General features: G+C 42.6%; 1 protein-coding gene across 4 annotated transcripts in view; it reads left to right on the top strand.

Annotated features, from left to right (window-relative positions):
• LOC125520498 (callose synthase 3-like) overlaps window positions 1-17327 on the top strand; it is a 93595-nt gene that overhangs the window by 30397 nt on the left and 45871 nt on the right. For 3 of the 4 annotated variants that reach the window (XR_007288693.1, XR_007288692.1, XM_048685446.1), the window contains exons 10-28: window positions 3593-3730; window positions 3808-3884; window positions 3973-4066; window positions 4309-4419; window positions 4531-4645; window positions 5081-5415; window positions 5505-5557; window positions 5640-5700; window positions 8063-8141; window positions 8212-8261; window positions 8365-8451; window positions 8647-8769; window positions 8893-8984; window positions 9069-9153; window positions 9242-9402; window positions 9498-9621; window positions 9695-9792; window positions 16033-16168; window positions 16288-16439. Coding sequence is in view for 2 of the 4 variants with exons in the window: in XM_048685446.1 (XP_048541403.1) it covers window positions 3593-3730; window positions 3808-3884; window positions 3973-4066; window positions 4309-4419; window positions 4531-4645; window positions 5081-5415; window positions 5505-5557; window positions 5640-5700; window positions 8063-8141; window positions 8212-8261; window positions 8365-8451; window positions 8647-8769; window positions 8893-8984; window positions 9069-9153; window positions 9242-9402; window positions 9498-9621; window positions 9695-9792; window positions 16033-16168; window positions 16288-16439 (2171 nt within the window). In the remaining 2 variants the exon portion in view is untranslated. The remainder of the gene's footprint in view (window positions 1-3592; window positions 3731-3807; window positions 3885-3972; window positions 4067-4308; window positions 4420-4530; window positions 4646-5080; window positions 5416-5504; window positions 5558-5639; window positions 5701-8062; window positions 8142-8211; window positions 8262-8364; window positions 8452-8646; window positions 8770-8892; window positions 8985-9068; window positions 9154-9241; window positions 9403-9497; window positions 9622-9694; window positions 9793-16032; window positions 16169-16287; window positions 16440-17327) is intronic. The other variant, XM_048685447.1, reaches the window with a different exon arrangement.

The raw sequence follows: 17327 nt of genomic DNA, 5'->3' as shown, positions 1-17327 counted from the left end.
CTTCCTTGTTGGTTGCACGAAGACATACGGGACCAAAGACGCGGATGATCACTTTGGCGAACCTATGCACTGACTCAATTGTATTATCTTCGCCAATGCAAAGATATTCTTCAGTATAGTCAGCCGGAATGTTGTATGCAATCACCAGGATAGCTGCCGAGATTTTTTGATATGCGCTAAAACCCAACAAGCCCGCAACATTTCTCCTTTGATTAAAAAACTGAGAATTGGTCTCGCAAGCTTGCACTCAATGGCCAGTGACCCTCCTAGCCATGGCTACTCCGCTCGACACTGGCGACCACCAGCAGCGGCGCCTGGCGAGACCAGGTCTAGGTTGGGCTGGCATCAAGCCACACGCCCATGCCATGGCCAGACGAGATAGCCTTAAGGTCAAGGCCACCCCACCCATAGACGACGACCACCAACGATTGTGCAACAACAGAGAAGTGGCTGCTGGCGGGAGGTAGTGTTACGAGAAAGGGTACAGAGGAAGGAGATGGAGTGGGGAGATGCTCCTTTAGCATGGGCTCCGCTACAGCTATCAAACACGCCGGCTTCACCACACTACATCCTCTGGGGCGGTAGAGGGGAGAAGGTCACAAGGAGGTTGGAGGTGGTGCGGTTCTAGGATGCCACCTGTGTCGCGTGCTCAGAACCAACGCGGGGGCCAAGCTCATTTTTTTGAGCCACGACATCGTTCCAGATAAGCTGAGAGGAGGACCCACGGAGTCGTACTCAGATCACCTCCAAGGGATTCCCAATTTTAGGGCACGAAAAAGTTGTTGGAGTATAATTCACCACATGAAAAAGTGTATTTTCCGGGCACGAAAAGTGATGTCTCCAACATCTGCCCTATTTTACGGCATGACTGCTCTAGCAACCGCTCAACAAACAGTAGCCGCTCCAGCAACCTTCCAAGAAACTGCAGCTGCACCAAAAAATTTGGCCACAATATGCAAACACATTGCAACAAATATATAGAAAACTCATATCAATTCAACAATAACTTAGTCAAAAATTTAATCACATTCCACACCAACAAATTATTACATAGTTTATCAATTTCAACACAAATTGTCCATCAAATAATCCAACAAAGTTCATATGAATAAAAACATAAAGGTGGAACCAGGCATTGACATCTCTCATATCATGGTACGCATCAAGAATGTATCAGACTCGGTTTTTCCTTCTACGCGGCTGCACTAGTTTTCCCATGAGCTCATGGAAGGTGTAGTCCAAATCTTTTCGAAGCTCATTCTTAATGATCATGTTATACATGATCACACAAGTGGTCGTGATGTACCAAAGGATCTATTGATCCCAAAACCTAGTCGGTCCTCGCGCAATAGCAAATTATGCTGGGAAAATCCCAAAGGCCCTCTCAACATCTTTCCTAGCGGCCACTTGAGCATTATGGGAGTGAATTTCTTTCTTACCTGAGGGCTTTGAAACTGCCATGAAAAAACTAGCCCACTTCAGATATGTCCCGTCCGGAAGATTGTACCCCTTGTTGTATGTGCGTCCATTTGCTTGGAACTCCAATGATAATAATTATTCATTGCTAGCTTTGCAATGGGAGTTGATCGATGTAGCACATTGTTGTCAATACAAAACCTTGATATCCCAAAATATGAATGCCAAATCCATGTCTCCTTATCGGCCACGGGTTCAAGAACAATGGTGGCACCCTTCTTACGTCCCCTGAACTATCCATGCCAAGCCACTGGGCAGTTCTTCCAACTCCAATGCATACAAGCAGTGGAGCAAAGCATACCTGCAACCCACGAGCTTTGGTCATCTCCAAAAGCCTTTGAGTCTCCTGAGCATTGGCTGCTCTCAAATACACTTGCTCGAACACTTCAACCACCGCCATTGCGAATCATTTGACATAAAAGATTGAAGTGCTCTCTCCCATTACCAGATTATCATGTATGAAATATGCCGGAACACAATAGGCCATCATGGGCAATGCAACAGTCAACTTTTTCTCAGTGCTATGTCCATGGCTACCAGTGCAATTCATCTTCTACAGGAATGAATAATAATGTTCCTTCACACATTTAGCAATGTGGGGAACAACTCCGTAGACATCCTAAACCGGCGTGAGATGTACTTCTCGGGGTACACCAGTTTGGGCTGCATAAATAGTTGTGCGGTAATCTCTCATGAGCCTCTTGCCAGCCCATGCATGAAGTCACGACTGAAAATAGCACCACGTGCTTTGACATCTTGTTGGTGTGCATATTGAAGATCACCGCAAGGTATTCCTCTTCAGTGATGTCCGCTTCCTCGTCCGACGAGGAATCACCCCACAGTGAAGATGAATCAACCGATGAACTAGTCTACAATACCAAATTGTCCATCACAATCTACTTGTGCTGCAAAAAAAAGATAAGAAATGTCCAATTCTGTTTTTACCTTGTATGCAATTGGTCGAACACCTTCATTGCGCCAGGTGAGGTTTTTTCCGGACCCAAATTGGTCACCGGGGCTGAATGTCACCACGCTGAATCGAATAGGCCGTGGAGGGCCTCGTAGACGATGGTGGGTCGACCTTCTTCCGAAACTTCACCGACGGGCAACCATCCACCTTCCAAAGCGTCGGCGGACATGTGTGGGCGACTGGGCATCAGCGGGGGCTACTAGCCGATGAATCTAGTTCTTAGATGACCACCGGAAGCTATTAAGACGACAGTAGGACGGCAATGAACCAAAACGGTCGACAGAGGACACGGCGCCGGATTGCGAATCAGTTGCTCGTCCAGGCTTTGGCGGTACGATGGAGAAAAGCGGAGATGTGTCATGGATACGGGTCGGGGGCGTGGGTGGGATGTAGACCGGCGGTGGTGTGGATGGCTGGGCAAATTGTTGCAGCGGCGAGCAGGACATTGCTGGCGCGGGAAATAAAGGAGGCGGTTGGGGTGTTGCATGTGGCCGATTTTTTGGGCACACGTGTCCATGCCCCCATTGTATCAAGCAGGAGGGTGCCCTCTTTTTGGGCTACCGAATAACAGTTTTGTCAAGTTTGAGTTTTTGCACAGATGCTGGACGGGTTGTTTTGCCCTCCAAACTAACTACCTAATATAGGGCAGCTGTTGGAGATATTCTTAGACCCCATCGAATGTTGTTCACGCGTACTGCAGTGGTGAGTGATGACTGACCGAAGTGTCGTGGGAGAGTGGAATGGCTGGCCAGAAAAACGGAAATGGAGGAGGGCTCTCTAGTGGGTTCGTGGTCTGGAGTTACGTTGGGAGGCAGAGGCTAGTGGAGTGCTAGGAAGGAGAGAGTGAGAGTCATACGAGACAGACAAAGCTTAAACTGTAATTATTTCAAAATGGAGTAACTATGTGGTATGGATTGTTCTTATGACATGTAAAAGATTGTCTGTGTTGTATGGTATATTGAAAATGATTTTTAAGTTGTGTTGATTGATATGATAGGTAAAAGATGGTTAAATATCACGGCTAGTTGTTTGTTAGATTATAGATTAGATCTGAGGCACTGATTTTCTAGTTCAAAGCTGTTCTTGGGAGTCGATTATCGTCGACTTATTAGTGATGACAGTGATAATTATTTTGTTTTAATGCAGATGGCTTTCGAATTGTATGGTATATTGGCTGGAAATCTCATCCCAACAACTGGTGAAAATGTTAAACCAGCATATGGTAGCCAAGAAGAAGCCTTCTTAAACAAAGTTGTGACCCCAATATACAAGGTTATAGAAAAGGTACAGTTTTTAATATATTTTTATTCCCTTGAGATTTCAAGAACCATTTATTTTTACCCTTTGAATTTTAAACATAGGAAGCTTTAAGGAGCAAAACAATAAAGTCAGGGCACTCGGATTGGAGAAATTATGATGATGTGAATGAGTATTTTTGGTAAATATTGACCTGCTTTGTTACACCTTGTGATTTTGCAAGCCAGTTTTTGATGGAACTTATGAATTATTTCTGCATTGCTTCTCAGGTCAAGGGATTGTTTTCTATTAGGGTGGCCTATGAGAGATGATGCAGATTTTTTCCAAGTTCCACATGATGCTCCTCTGAACAAGATGAATGTAGTATGTAAACTGACAGAACAAACATATTTACATTATCTGCTTTCTGATTTTCAAGTGCAAAGACATTTCTAGAACTACTATATACATAGGAAAATCCTTAGACCTGCATGAAGAATAGAGTTATGTTGGTTAAATAGGCAGGACATATTGGTTTGTCTTGGTACAAAGCAAAATAAAGCTTGCAGTTTATGTCATCGTAAGGTCCTATTTGTACTGATGCCGTTATGTTGCTTATTCTCTAGGAGAATGGACACCACTGGATGGGAAAAGTCAATTTTGCCGAGATACGGTCATTATGGCACATCTTCCGTAGCTTTGACAGGATGTGGAGCTTCTTAATTTTATCCTTACAGGTTAGTTATGATGTCATGCATTCATGTTGCTCAGGTAATTTGTTTCAACATTTTTCATTTGTTTTCGTTGTTTGAGATGATTTTTTTCTATTACCTTTCTCTTTCATGCAGGCCATGATTATAATTGCTAGGAATGGTGGCAGGCCAAGTGATATCTTTGATGCAGGAACATTCAAACAAATTTCGAGTATATTTACAACTGATGCAATACTGAAATTATTCCAATGTATGTTGACGTTCCCCCCTACTCTTGAAAAGGAGGACATTAGGCAGACCCAGGTGTAATTTGTATCTTCTAGATAGTAACATACTACCCTTTATCTAAAAAAGTAAGACATTATAATTTAGAAACATTTTGTTGCTTGGTTCAGTTTCCCGTTTTCTTATGGGTGGTCTAGCCCATGCAATCCAGGATTCTTCTCTCCCCCCCCCCCTCTCTCTCTCTCTCTCTCCATATAAACATAAATGTATCACACATGATCTTAATTTATTATCCCCACACCTCAGTTTTTTCTACTCTACTAAATATTTTTATTTTTTTATCCTCATAATTTACTTAGCATGAAATCAGTGGATTATGCTGTTCGTATGTGATGCAAAACCTTTTTGTGCATATTACACCTTATTTTGTCATTAGTACATTAAGTATATTCCAATGCAGCAATACTGGGTATTGTGTTGAGCTGGAAAGCAAGAAGAAGCATGGCTTTTGCTGTTAAACTGCGCTACATCTTGAAGTTACTATCATCCGCTGCGTGGGTAATAATTCTAACAGTAACTTATGCATACATCTGGGAGAATCCTACTGGTCTTGGTAGAAAACTAACAGCAAGGCTCAGTGACGGACGCAAGCATCCAACATTATACGTTCATGCTGTCATGATATATTTGGCACCAAATATGTTGGCCGCTATATTACTATTTTCCCCTGAATTCGGAAGGTTTCTTGAGAATTCAAGTATCAGAGTCATAAGGTTGATGATGTGGTGGTCCCAGGTATGTTTCTTATTCCCAGTTCTATTACACTAAACTCTAGATGTCCTTGTATGTGTAATTTTCAACATAATGTACTCTTTTGTTTATAGCCTCCATTATTTGTTGGCAAAGGAATGCATGCAGGCCGATATTCCATTTTCAAGTATGTTTGTTTGTTTGTTTATCCAGCATTTATTTGTGTTTATCATTGCACCCATTCTATTTAAGCGCTGTTGTTCTTCTAGGTATACAATGTTTTGGGTCCTTCTTTTGGCAACAAAACTGGTTATAAGCTACTACATTGAGGTATTATTCTTTACTAATTCCACCACTTTCTGTTAGGCATGACATCCTTTTTCTATAAAGCGCTAGGCATAACATCTCAGAATATTTATTATGCACCAGAGTGGAATAGCGCAAGGTACAGGATACTCCTATATCTTAGGTTGATAATTTAGCACCATGACTTATCGAAAATCACGACCACTAAACTATGTTTAGTGTTCCGTTTGTGGTAGTTGAGTTGCAAGTTTTCTCAAATGCAAGCATGGGAGCAAGTAGTATAAAAGGGGGAGAAGATTGGGAGAGGAGCCATAGCTCTGCTGTTGCATTGTGGATGGATCCTACTTTTCGGTAAAATACAGGTGTAGTCCCATGTGCCTATGCACCCTTATCAAGTGAATCTGTTGTAGAAGGGTTCTTGTGCTACCTCACGAAGATGCGATACAAGATATTTCATGCGATGCGGGCACAACAAGTCAAGGGTATGCCCAACATCGTGGGTATCATCTAGGATTGTGCGCTATGATACATGGGCGACGTGCACGGCATGTCAGTGGTATGCGCAGTGCAAAGGGTACCATCAAAGTTGCACCCTAGGCGGGTGACTAGTACATTATCAAGTCAAAGGTGTGCCCCGCCTAGGGTTCCATCAAGGTTGCCGCTACGGAGGGTGAGGGGCTATTCCTATCACCGACGTCCATCAAGTTTATGCTCGTCATTAGCACAGTTGCCTAGGCCGACAAGGATTACTTAATAGAGGAGATTGTATCAATATATTCCGGTGGAATTGCCATCTAGAATTCCATGTAAAGGTCATAATGCGTTAATACCACAGTTTTCAGTAGCCTGCCATAGCCCTGCTATAACGAGCCCGCACTGATTTGGAGGACCGCCGCTATTTCTCATAGGCACCTGCGTGGCGACGAGCGGCCTCTACGCCGACCCAGCAGGCACCTGCGTGGTGGCATGCAGACCTTCGTGAAGGCTCCACCACCGCGCCAGCCCAGTAGCCAGCCAACGTGGCGCCACGACGCCTCGTCAGCTCAGACGCGTGTCAAAGCCAAGCGAGGCGGCGACAGCTGGGACGTGCTTCCTTGCCATCCCCGATAAAGCGAGAGGGGCACGTCGGCAGCGCATTAAATGTGTTTGCTCGACGGTGCCAGAGGATAGACTCATTCATTGTACACCTTTCCACCTCCTGTCCAGGAGAGGGATTCAGATCTTTTGGGCAAGTTACACCCTGTAGCTAGCTCAAAAACACAAGAACACACAAATACATCCACCAAAGCAGGACTAGGGTATGACACACCTTCGCGTCCCGAAACTGGGTAAACAATCTGTGTGCTTCCTGTCAGACCCGCTCTTTGTACAACCCAGCGCCCGAACGGTAGAAGGAATCCCAGTGATTCCATAGGTGTCGATTTCCCCCGACATGTAAAAACACTTTCTGGTAAATGCACCGATAATGTTGAACATATGAGTAATTTTCCAATAAGTTTAATCCCCAAGACATTAAAGAAAACATGATGATGATTATAGTCAAGATTATTGGTGTAGAGAATATACTAATAAGTCCAGGCATGTGATCTGGCAGGTCCGGCAAAAAACACCATGTCCATGTCGATAGCAAATAGTAGCTATCTAAATATAATCACTAACAGAAAGGATAAGAGCACCTACTCTGCCCTGAAAAAGATGAGTTCGCAGTTGAGACAATAGCCATGTCGCTGTGGAGATCCTCGTCATCGGGGAAGTACTCTTCTTTGTTGAAGCAGTCGTTTACAGCCATGTTGGAGAAGATGCCAGCAGATGCGCTAGAGCCCTCCCCAAAAAACTACCTATTTAGGATCGCAAGAAGCGAGATGTGCACACCAGGAAGAGGGATGGAAGGACATAGGTGGTCCAGTGCTCTGGAGCCACGAGGCAGTCTGATATGTGTTTGTTAGTGTGTATACCAGTCTCAACTTCTGTCACCCGTGGCCCAAAGAAAAATGACACACATACAACATCGGCTACGTGCTAGCCCATCTCGTTCATGGGAGGACCAGTGGAGGAGTGCGCATGTATTTATTCTCTCTCCTAAACCAGCTCTTAATGATGTTTGGAGTAACCAACCTTATATGTTGGTCCAACACACCCCTCACTAGGGGTGGGACCAAACTTTCCACACTAGGAGTACTTGCCATGCATGAATGCCCACATAGGCCTCTGTTATTTATCCAGGATTTGTTGGAAATTGAGAAATGGGATTGGCCCAATAATTCCAACAGATGAAATTGCCATGAGTAGCTAACAGAAGATATATTGAAGCCACTTGTGCAAGTAATATGTCAAAATTTGGTTACCAAACTAACATATAAGGTTACCCGACCTATGCCACCTGCAGATCAAGCCACTTGTGCAGCTAACAGAAGATATAATGAGGGAATCCAATACATTTCAGTCGCATGAGTTTTTCCCACACGGTATCATTCTGGAAATATTTCAATAATACGTATTATAAACACATTCTTATTTTTGTTTATCTAACTGCAGAAAATAACAATGTTGGTGTGATCATTGCACTTTGGGCTCCTATTATTCTCGTATGCTTTCTCTGCTTTGTCTGTTGTCTTGAAGATATTACATTTTTTTCCGCAAAACAAAAGAGAGATGGAATTCCTATTTTCACTTTCATCAATGGTTCAGGTCTACTTCATGGATATTCAGATTTGGTACGCAATTTTTTCATCATTAACTGGTGGTATAAACGGCTTATTTGGTCGTCTTGGCGAGGTTAGTGACGATAACAAATGCCTCTCACTGAGCAGACTTCAAGGGCTGACTCAGTATGCGAAGTTGTTTTCTTGTTAATACCCTGTTAGAGTTTCACGTTTTTAGTGATGCTTGCCTGCTTCGTACACATGGTGTTTTTTGGACTTAATGGTATTCGAAGTAACAGTAAGCACTGTTTTTTCTCTATTGAATCAGTTTGCAACATTTGGAATGTTTAGATCTCGTTTCCAATCATTGCCTTGGGTTTTCAGTCGGACATTGTTTCCATCTGAATCTAACAAGACGAGAGATGCAGCTTTCTCTCTTAATCCATCTAAGGTGTGGATTTGTTCTCTCCAACCTCTTATTTGGCAGAATACTATGTGATCCTTGCCATGATCAAGTAATTATTCCTTATTTTTCCTTAGTCCTTCTCATCCTGATACACTTAAGTTACTTTAGACAGCCGAGAGAGACAAAATATCTGCAAGGTTTGCTCACATTTGGAATCTAATTATAACAAGCTTCCGTAAGGAAGATCTGATAAATAACAGGTGTGCCATCCGATGTGCAAACTTACATATGATTACTTGTCTTTACAGTCTTAACAAACTATTCTCTGTTTCTTTTTTGTACAGAGAGATGGACATGCTACGTGTTCCATATTACAAAGATCCAGAAATGGATATAACCCAATGGCCACCATTTCTGCTGGCCAGTAAGGTATGTACTCTCAGTAAACTCCTGTTTCACTACATATTATTTTGGTGAAATGAGTCATGTCTCATTTCTTTTATTGACTGGATTTCAGATTCCAATAGCATTGGATATGGCAGCAGATTGCGGAAGAGAAGGCGATCATCTACAGAAGAGGATGGATTGTGATCCATACTTTAATTATGCTATCAGGGAATGCTATGCTTCAGTCAAAAGCATCATATACACTTTAGTGGTTGGTGAACAAGAGAGAGCGTATGTTCTGAATTTTCCTTCTTAAAGATTAGATTCAGTCATAACTCATAAGTTACTTAATTTATACTGAAAAGACGATATGACCTCCATTTCAGTTTCGTAGAAGATATTTTCACTGTGATGGACAATCATATAAGAAAGGGCACTATCATAAAGGAACTGAACATGAGAAGTCTTCCTGTCCTGAGCTCGAATTTTGTTGATCTGCTTAATTTACTGGTACAAAATTATTAAAAATGATTGTGGTTATATTGAATGTTAATAGCACCTAAGTCTTATTCCTTCATTGCAGCAAAAGAATAAGGCAGAAGACAAGGGCCAGGTCATCATTCTGTTCCAGGATATGTTAGAAGTGGTTACAAGGGATATAATGGATGAGGAACCCACTGAGTAAGAGCATCTCTAGTCTTTCCCTTATCATTTAATCCTCTAAAGTTTAGCCTGTACCTGAATTACGTAAATACGAGGCACTGAAAACTGGGCGCACCAAGCCTCCTTAAACCTCAATCCCCTAAAAAACTTATTGTCCTATTTCATCCAAACATTTGCACAGCCATTCAAAACAAATGCATCACATTTTGACAGAAAGTTTACCAATTCAAATGCATCCCACCTAATACTTCAACCACAAATACAATTCTTCAAATAGCGTTCTTCTATCTCTTCTTTTGGGAATTCTTCTCCATCTGAATGAAAGATAGGAGTTGACGGATTTTGTACCAACTCTCCATCTGAAGAAATATGCTAACTCTTGCATTCCTCAGTGTAGTTTCATAGTCCCCCATTCCCCGCTTCTTATTTACCACAAGAAACATGTAACAGTGATGTAAAGTGAAGACCTTGTCACCACCCCTATTATTTCTTTTCTTGGAAAGCTCTTGGATGACTGATTAATATTGGCCTACTGGGACTCAACTTGATGGTGCTAGGTTCACTTGATCATCACAACCAGACCACCGATTCCATTGATCTTGGATGGCCTTCTAATGATGATTAAGTTATCATGTGTGCGTTTTGTAAGGAATGAACACATGGCTTCCATAGTACTCCCCAATCCTTCTCCAAAATGTCCGACCAACACATCAAGAGGAACATTCATCCATGTACGCATAAAGGCACAACCTCCTTAGTTTGTAGTTGGCTAACCTCGATTACGACTTCTTCATTGTTTGTGCATGGACCTCCTCGACGCCGGGACTCCCTACCATTTCATGGTAATCATCTGCCATGGACATGTCAATGTCTTTGAGGCCGAGATTGTGGCTTTCATGTAATTGCATGATGAACTATGGCATAGCAACAAACATTACTAGAAATGAATGTCGAATGATTTATAACCCAATTGAAGCATTTCAAAATAAACATGGAGAAAAAATAGTGTTTTACCTCTCTGGCACTATGTCAGGCACCTCATACTGGCTCTCACTCCTCGCCATCAACATCACTAGACGACGGCGGAGGACATCGAGGCAGCGATGACTGGAGCTACCAGCATGGAGGAATGGGGAGGGTGGAGCCTTGATGGTCTTTTTTTCCTCACTATGACCTCCATGGCCTCTTCTGCCTGGTGGCTCTCATGCTTACTGCATGGCTCAGAGTGTGGGCAGTTAGGCACTACATTGGAGCGTGGGGAGGGTGTGGAGGAGGAACCAACGACAATATTCTCCGTCGAGAAACTATATTATTGGTTGAGTAAGGTTTTAGGGGAAGGGCTAGGTGGGGGTTAGTTCCGTAAACATACTTTTTTCTATGGGATTAAAAGGTTTTAGGGGAAAAGGCTTAATTATTGGTCCATTATAGAAACCAAACATGTAGCCTTAACGATTAGAGTTGGCTTTCTATATAATTCGCTTCATTTTCAAAATGTCTCGCCATGAGTCAACATCACCTTGTGGCCGGGTCTCATTACCTTGATGACCAACATCATGGTAAGAAGTCGCCATCAGTCAATGAAGCCCATGAGTTGTTGAGACAAGGCCAGATCCGAGAGAGTGGCATGTATGAAAATGTTCTGAAGAAGTAGCTTCCAGACCTTCCAGATGATGTAAAGGCTGGAGAGCAGGATGTGTATCATACCATATTTGACAAAAAGGTTGAATGTCTCACCAAAGTCCACACTATGTTCCTGAGGGAAGCCCCTAGAGGACCCATACCACATTAACGTCCAGATTCTAATGTATACCGATGATCACCACAATGTTGGATCCATCATTGGCTATATGAATATGTTGCCTAACAAAACCAAAAAAACTACTATTATTTGCTCTTTCCTTCAAGCATTTAGAACAACATTTTGTTGCCATCTTTCAATTCCTGCCCTCTCAATATCATTCCATATCACCATCAGCTCAAAAACTCGACCGTATTAATCTTCCATTATGTTGCATAGTCTCATGAATTATCTCACTCTTCTTGTCAACATGATGATGAAGAACATCATGTCGCAAAGTAGCTCCAAACTTGATCCACTCTTTATCATAATTGTTTTGTGAACCAACCCAATAATAGGAATAAGATGACATTGTTGCATAGGGACAGGGCTGAGCCGGTAAAATATGGACCTTAATCAAACTCTAAAATGGGGCCAAACTTATGGAAAGATATAATCGTAATAATGCATAGTTCATAATTTGCAGCAAGCTGACCATATTTTCTTCAAACTCAACAGTATTTTATGTCTCTGACTAACCATCTCTAGGGACTAGAATCATTGTTGGCATTATTATCAAGTACATGCCTTGAGCAAACGACCGGTTATCATTGGACAATGGTGATTCTTTTATAATAAACGTATCCATAGCTTTCTATATGAGGCTGACTTGTATTCTCTATTCTTTGTTTTTATTTAACTTTCGATAATCAAATTCATGTTTGTTATATGAAGACATGACTTGGATCTTGCATCACTAGATATCAAATATATAAAAAGTGAAAAGAACAAAATTAGCAACAAGCTATTAGCAAAACTTGTCCCAGACCACTAGGGAACTCGCACTCAACAAAGTGTGTTCATTTGACCAGAAGAAAGATTATCTTTTCTAGTCCATCACTACAATGATGTTCATTGGGAGGGTGACACAAAGCATGAAGTGTGTTGGAATACTGTCAGTCAAGCAAAGAAAAAAATAGTTTGCCAACTCACGTGTGCAGGAAAACAGCCCTACCAGAGAAGTAGACGTCACAACGGTCTAGGATCGGTTGAAAGTTATTTGGGTGGTAGTTTGTGTTGTGAGATAGGTAGAGCTTGTAAAGTTTGTGCGAAGGAGCAGATGGTGGTTGCTAGGTTAGAGGATAATATCATTGTTAGGTTCAACACTAGATTGAGGGGGTAGGGGACGTGGAAGAGGTTTTTAAGTAGTTTATGGCTAGGCCATTGGTAGCTGGTATATATCGAGTATTTGCTTAAGATATTTTTGCATCGTCCGGGGTTTTCTTGATGATAAGAAGGGTGCCATCTATGTATGGAAGGACGACACATGAGAAAGGACTGCATATCGGTTGTTCGAGCAAGTGATTGGTGCATGATTCCGGATGAGTTGTTGCAATAGACCCGATACAATCCCTTGACATGCGGTTGATGCTTCTTCAATATATTGATCCAGATGAGTTCAACTATCTTCTACTTCTTTGACAGCCAAGAGACCAAGTTTTGTCATAAGAAATATGTAATGTCAGTAGTACTTTTTGTCTTCAACATCTCTCGCCCTATGACTATCTCTATACCCCACTAATGGGGATCTTCCTTCTTTCTTTATTGTGTCTTTGCAACCATACTTTAGATTCACTTTTTCATACCTCAAAATTGTTCTCCACAGACCAAGTGTTCAGTTGTAGGGTTCCGTATTTATCTATTAATGATTTGAAAAGAGCAGGTCATGTCAGCCCTTGTGATCACCAAGTATCTTAGGCTTCCCACAACGCCTCTATAATTTGTTGAGTGCACGACCAGTGCCACACTTTTTGCTCAATTTGAGCATAGCGGCCAGAGGTGTCTCAAAAGGATTGTAATCATCCATGCCAAAATTCACCAAAAAATTCCTGATGTATGCCTCCTAGCACAATGTGGTCCCATCTTTACTTTCATTTACCTCAATCCTAAGGTAATATCTTAGCAGCCTAGATCACACATCTTCAGCAGCTCGCCCAACTATTTTGTCTGCCATTCCAGCAATAATGGAGGATTTGCGTGCATGGCAACATTTTCCGGATACCATGGCAACAGTTGTCCCTCTGGCGGCGTCTTCCGACACATCTGGACCGATGCCCGCCATTGTTCCCGCATCCTCATCATCGTCTGCACCAGTGCATCACTGGAGGTTGAAGCCGAACTAGTGGAACCGTGGCTATGGTTCCATGCTGAGGGTGGTTCCGATGCATTGCCGGGTCCTAGATGACCATCTTCGTGTCCATGGTCGTCATCGACGTCGTGCCAGCATTTTGCATGTCGTCGTTGTGATTGTGCCCTTTAGGGTAAATGTGGTATGTCAGGATGAACGTGTCATCATCGTTAGTATTGTTGTCTATGACAATTGTGTCATCCCAATTATGTGGTTTCTCTTCAGTGAAGATTACATCATGCAACACTTGCACCTTCCCTGTTGCCGGATTGTAGACTAGACACAATCTTTGATCACTGCACATAACCCGATAAAATTCATGGGAATGCTCAGGTCGGCCAACTTCCAATTGTGTGTCCCTATCACCTTGATATGAGCAATGCCACCAAAAGTGCAGAGGTGATCAACCGAGGGTTTCTAAGGCACCGGGCTTCCTACGATGTCATACCGACAACACACTTTGTCGCAACTCTATTAACTAGATCTAAGGCGGTGGCAGTAGCCAAGGATTCTCCCAAAATGTCCTCGACAACTTCTTTGTTTTGAACATGCTTCTATCATTGCCACGATGATGGTTTGGTTTCTCCTCTAAACGACATTGTTTTGTAGTGAAGTATTGGGAGCCTTCAAGTATCGCTTGATCGCCTAATTTTCGCAGAATACATTGAACTTATTAGAGGTAAACTCCCCTCCTCGACAAGTCCTCGATGCTTTCAATTTTTGTTCGGGTTCAACGTCGAATGCAATTCTGACTTTCTTCAAAGGGTATAGTTCTTGTTCTTTGCTCTTCAACAAAATTAACCATATATTCCTATTATAGCAATCAACAATGAGCTAGAAGTACATTTATCCACCCCCGAACCCCTCCCGGACGGAAGTCCAAAATCTGCCTTCGATTGGTCGGCGGCGGTGCCATGCGCGTTATACGCTCCATGGAGGCGCCATTTTGGGAGGCTTGGGTGTTCGGGGGAGGGTTGCTGTGGGCAGTGGGATCCTTGTGGAAAGGGCTCCAGCGGCGACGGTGGTGTGGACTTTGGCAGGCGGAGCAATGTCACATGTACCGCATCAATGACAACGGATCTTGGCGGCATTGTGCACCTGTGTCTCGGTGACATCTGCGTTTGGATGGACAAGCGCAGGGCAGTGGCGCTTCTTGACGCCGTGGTGGCGTCGATTGATGGCCGGCCTGGCAAGGATGATCCATATCTCTTTCCAGGAGATGGATCAACGATGGTGGTGGCGGCTTCTAAAACATGTGCATGCGGTGTACTCTTTATGTTTGCTGCACCGGGTATAGCCTCCTGATACGTCATGCGGGCGGGTCGGCGGTGATCCCGGTTCTAGGTGATGAGGAGTGACAACATTCCACATAATCAAGTTTATAGGTGTGAGTGGTGGCTTCAGGTTGTTTGATGTATGTTTTTGTCAAACTTTTATTAAATAATAATTAATAAAGATGGTTGTATGCATCTATTGATGCAGAGCCGGGGGTTTCAACCTCCTTTTCGAAAAAACCAAAATCCAAATTAGACACATTAAGTACTACTTTTGAACACTTGTCAAGGGCCACATGTGGAGTTCGGATTACCACTATGCTTGTATTTGATTAGCGACACATTAAGTACTACTTCATTCACATGACAAATCCATGCGAGACTGTACTGACCGTTCATGCCAAACGCTGCACCGCAGCTCAAGCGCTGCCAAACCATTCTTAGGAGACACATTGCGAGTGCTGAGCCTGATGCGATATTTAGAGAGGTGGCGCACTCACAGGTTATTGTTTCTTAGGCAAGTACTGCCTCCGTTTCTAAATATATGTCTTTTAAATGATTTTAATACGTATTATATATGTATGTATATAGACATATTTTAAAGTATAGATTCACTCATTTTGCTCTGTATGTAGTTCATGTTAAAATCTCTAGAAGAATTTATATTTAAAAACAGAGTGAGTACTTGCCTAAGTCCCACTTGTCGTGATGTTGCAGTGTAAGGTCATCTCCAAGAACTAGAAAAGATTAGCGCAATTGGATATAGTGTATATATATATATATATATATATATATATATATATATATATATATATATATATATATATTTTGCAGAGGCACAATTGAAAGCTTCCCAGCAGAAAAAAAAAAGTCTCACCACTTGCAGATTCATGAACTAACAAAGCAGCCTTCTGTGTGGCACGACAACCTAACGCTACATCACCCGTGGAGAGGACAATATGATAAATTTTGTTGAGTTTCACCTTACCCTAACTAATGGCTTCGTTGATGTTGCGCAGAGTTTTAACATCATCACTAAACAGTCAAAATGATATAATACATGAAGGAAATGCACCGGTTGATGTGTTAGGTGATCAGATGTTCATTAAAGCTATTAATTTCCCCGTGGAGGGATCGGACGCATGGATTGAAAAGGTCTAATTTCTGACCTGCAGTTTTCTTGTTATATTTGAAGCAGGCGCTTGATAATTAAGTTATGCTTATGAGTACTTACCTTTGTTGTTTTGTTATTGCCCTTTTTATGCTCGTTTCAGATAAAGAGACTTTACCTTCTACTAACTGTAAAGGACTCTGCTCTGGATGTTCCTACAAACTTGGATGCGAGAAGACGTCTTTTGTTCTTTGTTAGATCTCTTTTTATGGATATGCCAAATGCCCCAAAAGTACGCCAGATGCTACCCTTCTCGTAAGTTCGCGTTCTCTCTAAAATTCTAAAGTTCGAACATTCCAATAGCAAACCTTATCCAACCTTCGTTGCAGTGGTCTTAGTGGTCACTTTTTTTTGGAAAAAAACTTCCAATCTATTCATCAATGAAGATAGGACAAATAACACTAGATGTAAATAAATACATGCAGGTCTGTAGACCACCTAGCAACCAATACAAGCACTGAGATGTGCCGAAGACGCGCCACTGTCACCCCCTCCCTCGTTAAAAAGGGCAAACCTTTTTATATTAAACAGTCGAAAAGTCGTCGTGCTAAGACACTATAGGACCAGTGCACCACAACAACAGTTTAGGGGGTTCTCTAGAGTATTACCATGAACGAGTCTAGCGTAGGTTGTCTGTCATGTGACGGTTTCACACATTGCTTACCTTATGGTTGAATTTGGGTGCTGTTAGGATTTCGTGCATATGGCTTCATCCATCGGTATTTTTAGCGAGTGTTTCTTTTTATCTAGGCTTATGATTCCTAAAACAGGTTAGAGATGTAAAATTCTGGTCTTTCTCCCCCAATCAACACTTAGCCGAAAGCCAAAAAGTGTTATAGGAGTAAAACAAATACTTCAAGTAGTGCCAAGCTCTTAAAATTATTCGTCCGCTCTGCTCCTGAGTAAAAAAAACTTGCACACGAGCTCCACATCACTCCCGCACCAACACTTGCGCCCATATGGACATATCCCACCGCCACTGCTCCCCGCCGCCCATCCGCAACACAGATCGGCGCCACCACAATCGCCGCGCCACCACTTCTTCCTCTCGCGGCCGCGACAAGTCTTCCTTCATGGGCGCCGCCCCATTTGCCTCCCGTAGCCGCCTTCCCGGCTTCCCTAAGCTCCCTCCACCGCCGCCCT

Source organism: Triticum urartu, chromosome 7 (genome assembly GCF_003073215.2).
Source record: "Triticum urartu cultivar G1812 chromosome 7, Tu2.1, whole genome shotgun sequence".
NCBI classification, from domain to species: domain Eukaryota; kingdom Viridiplantae; phylum Streptophyta; class Magnoliopsida; order Poales; family Poaceae; genus Triticum; species Triticum urartu.
This window is presented reverse-complemented; position numbering and strand designations above follow the sequence as displayed.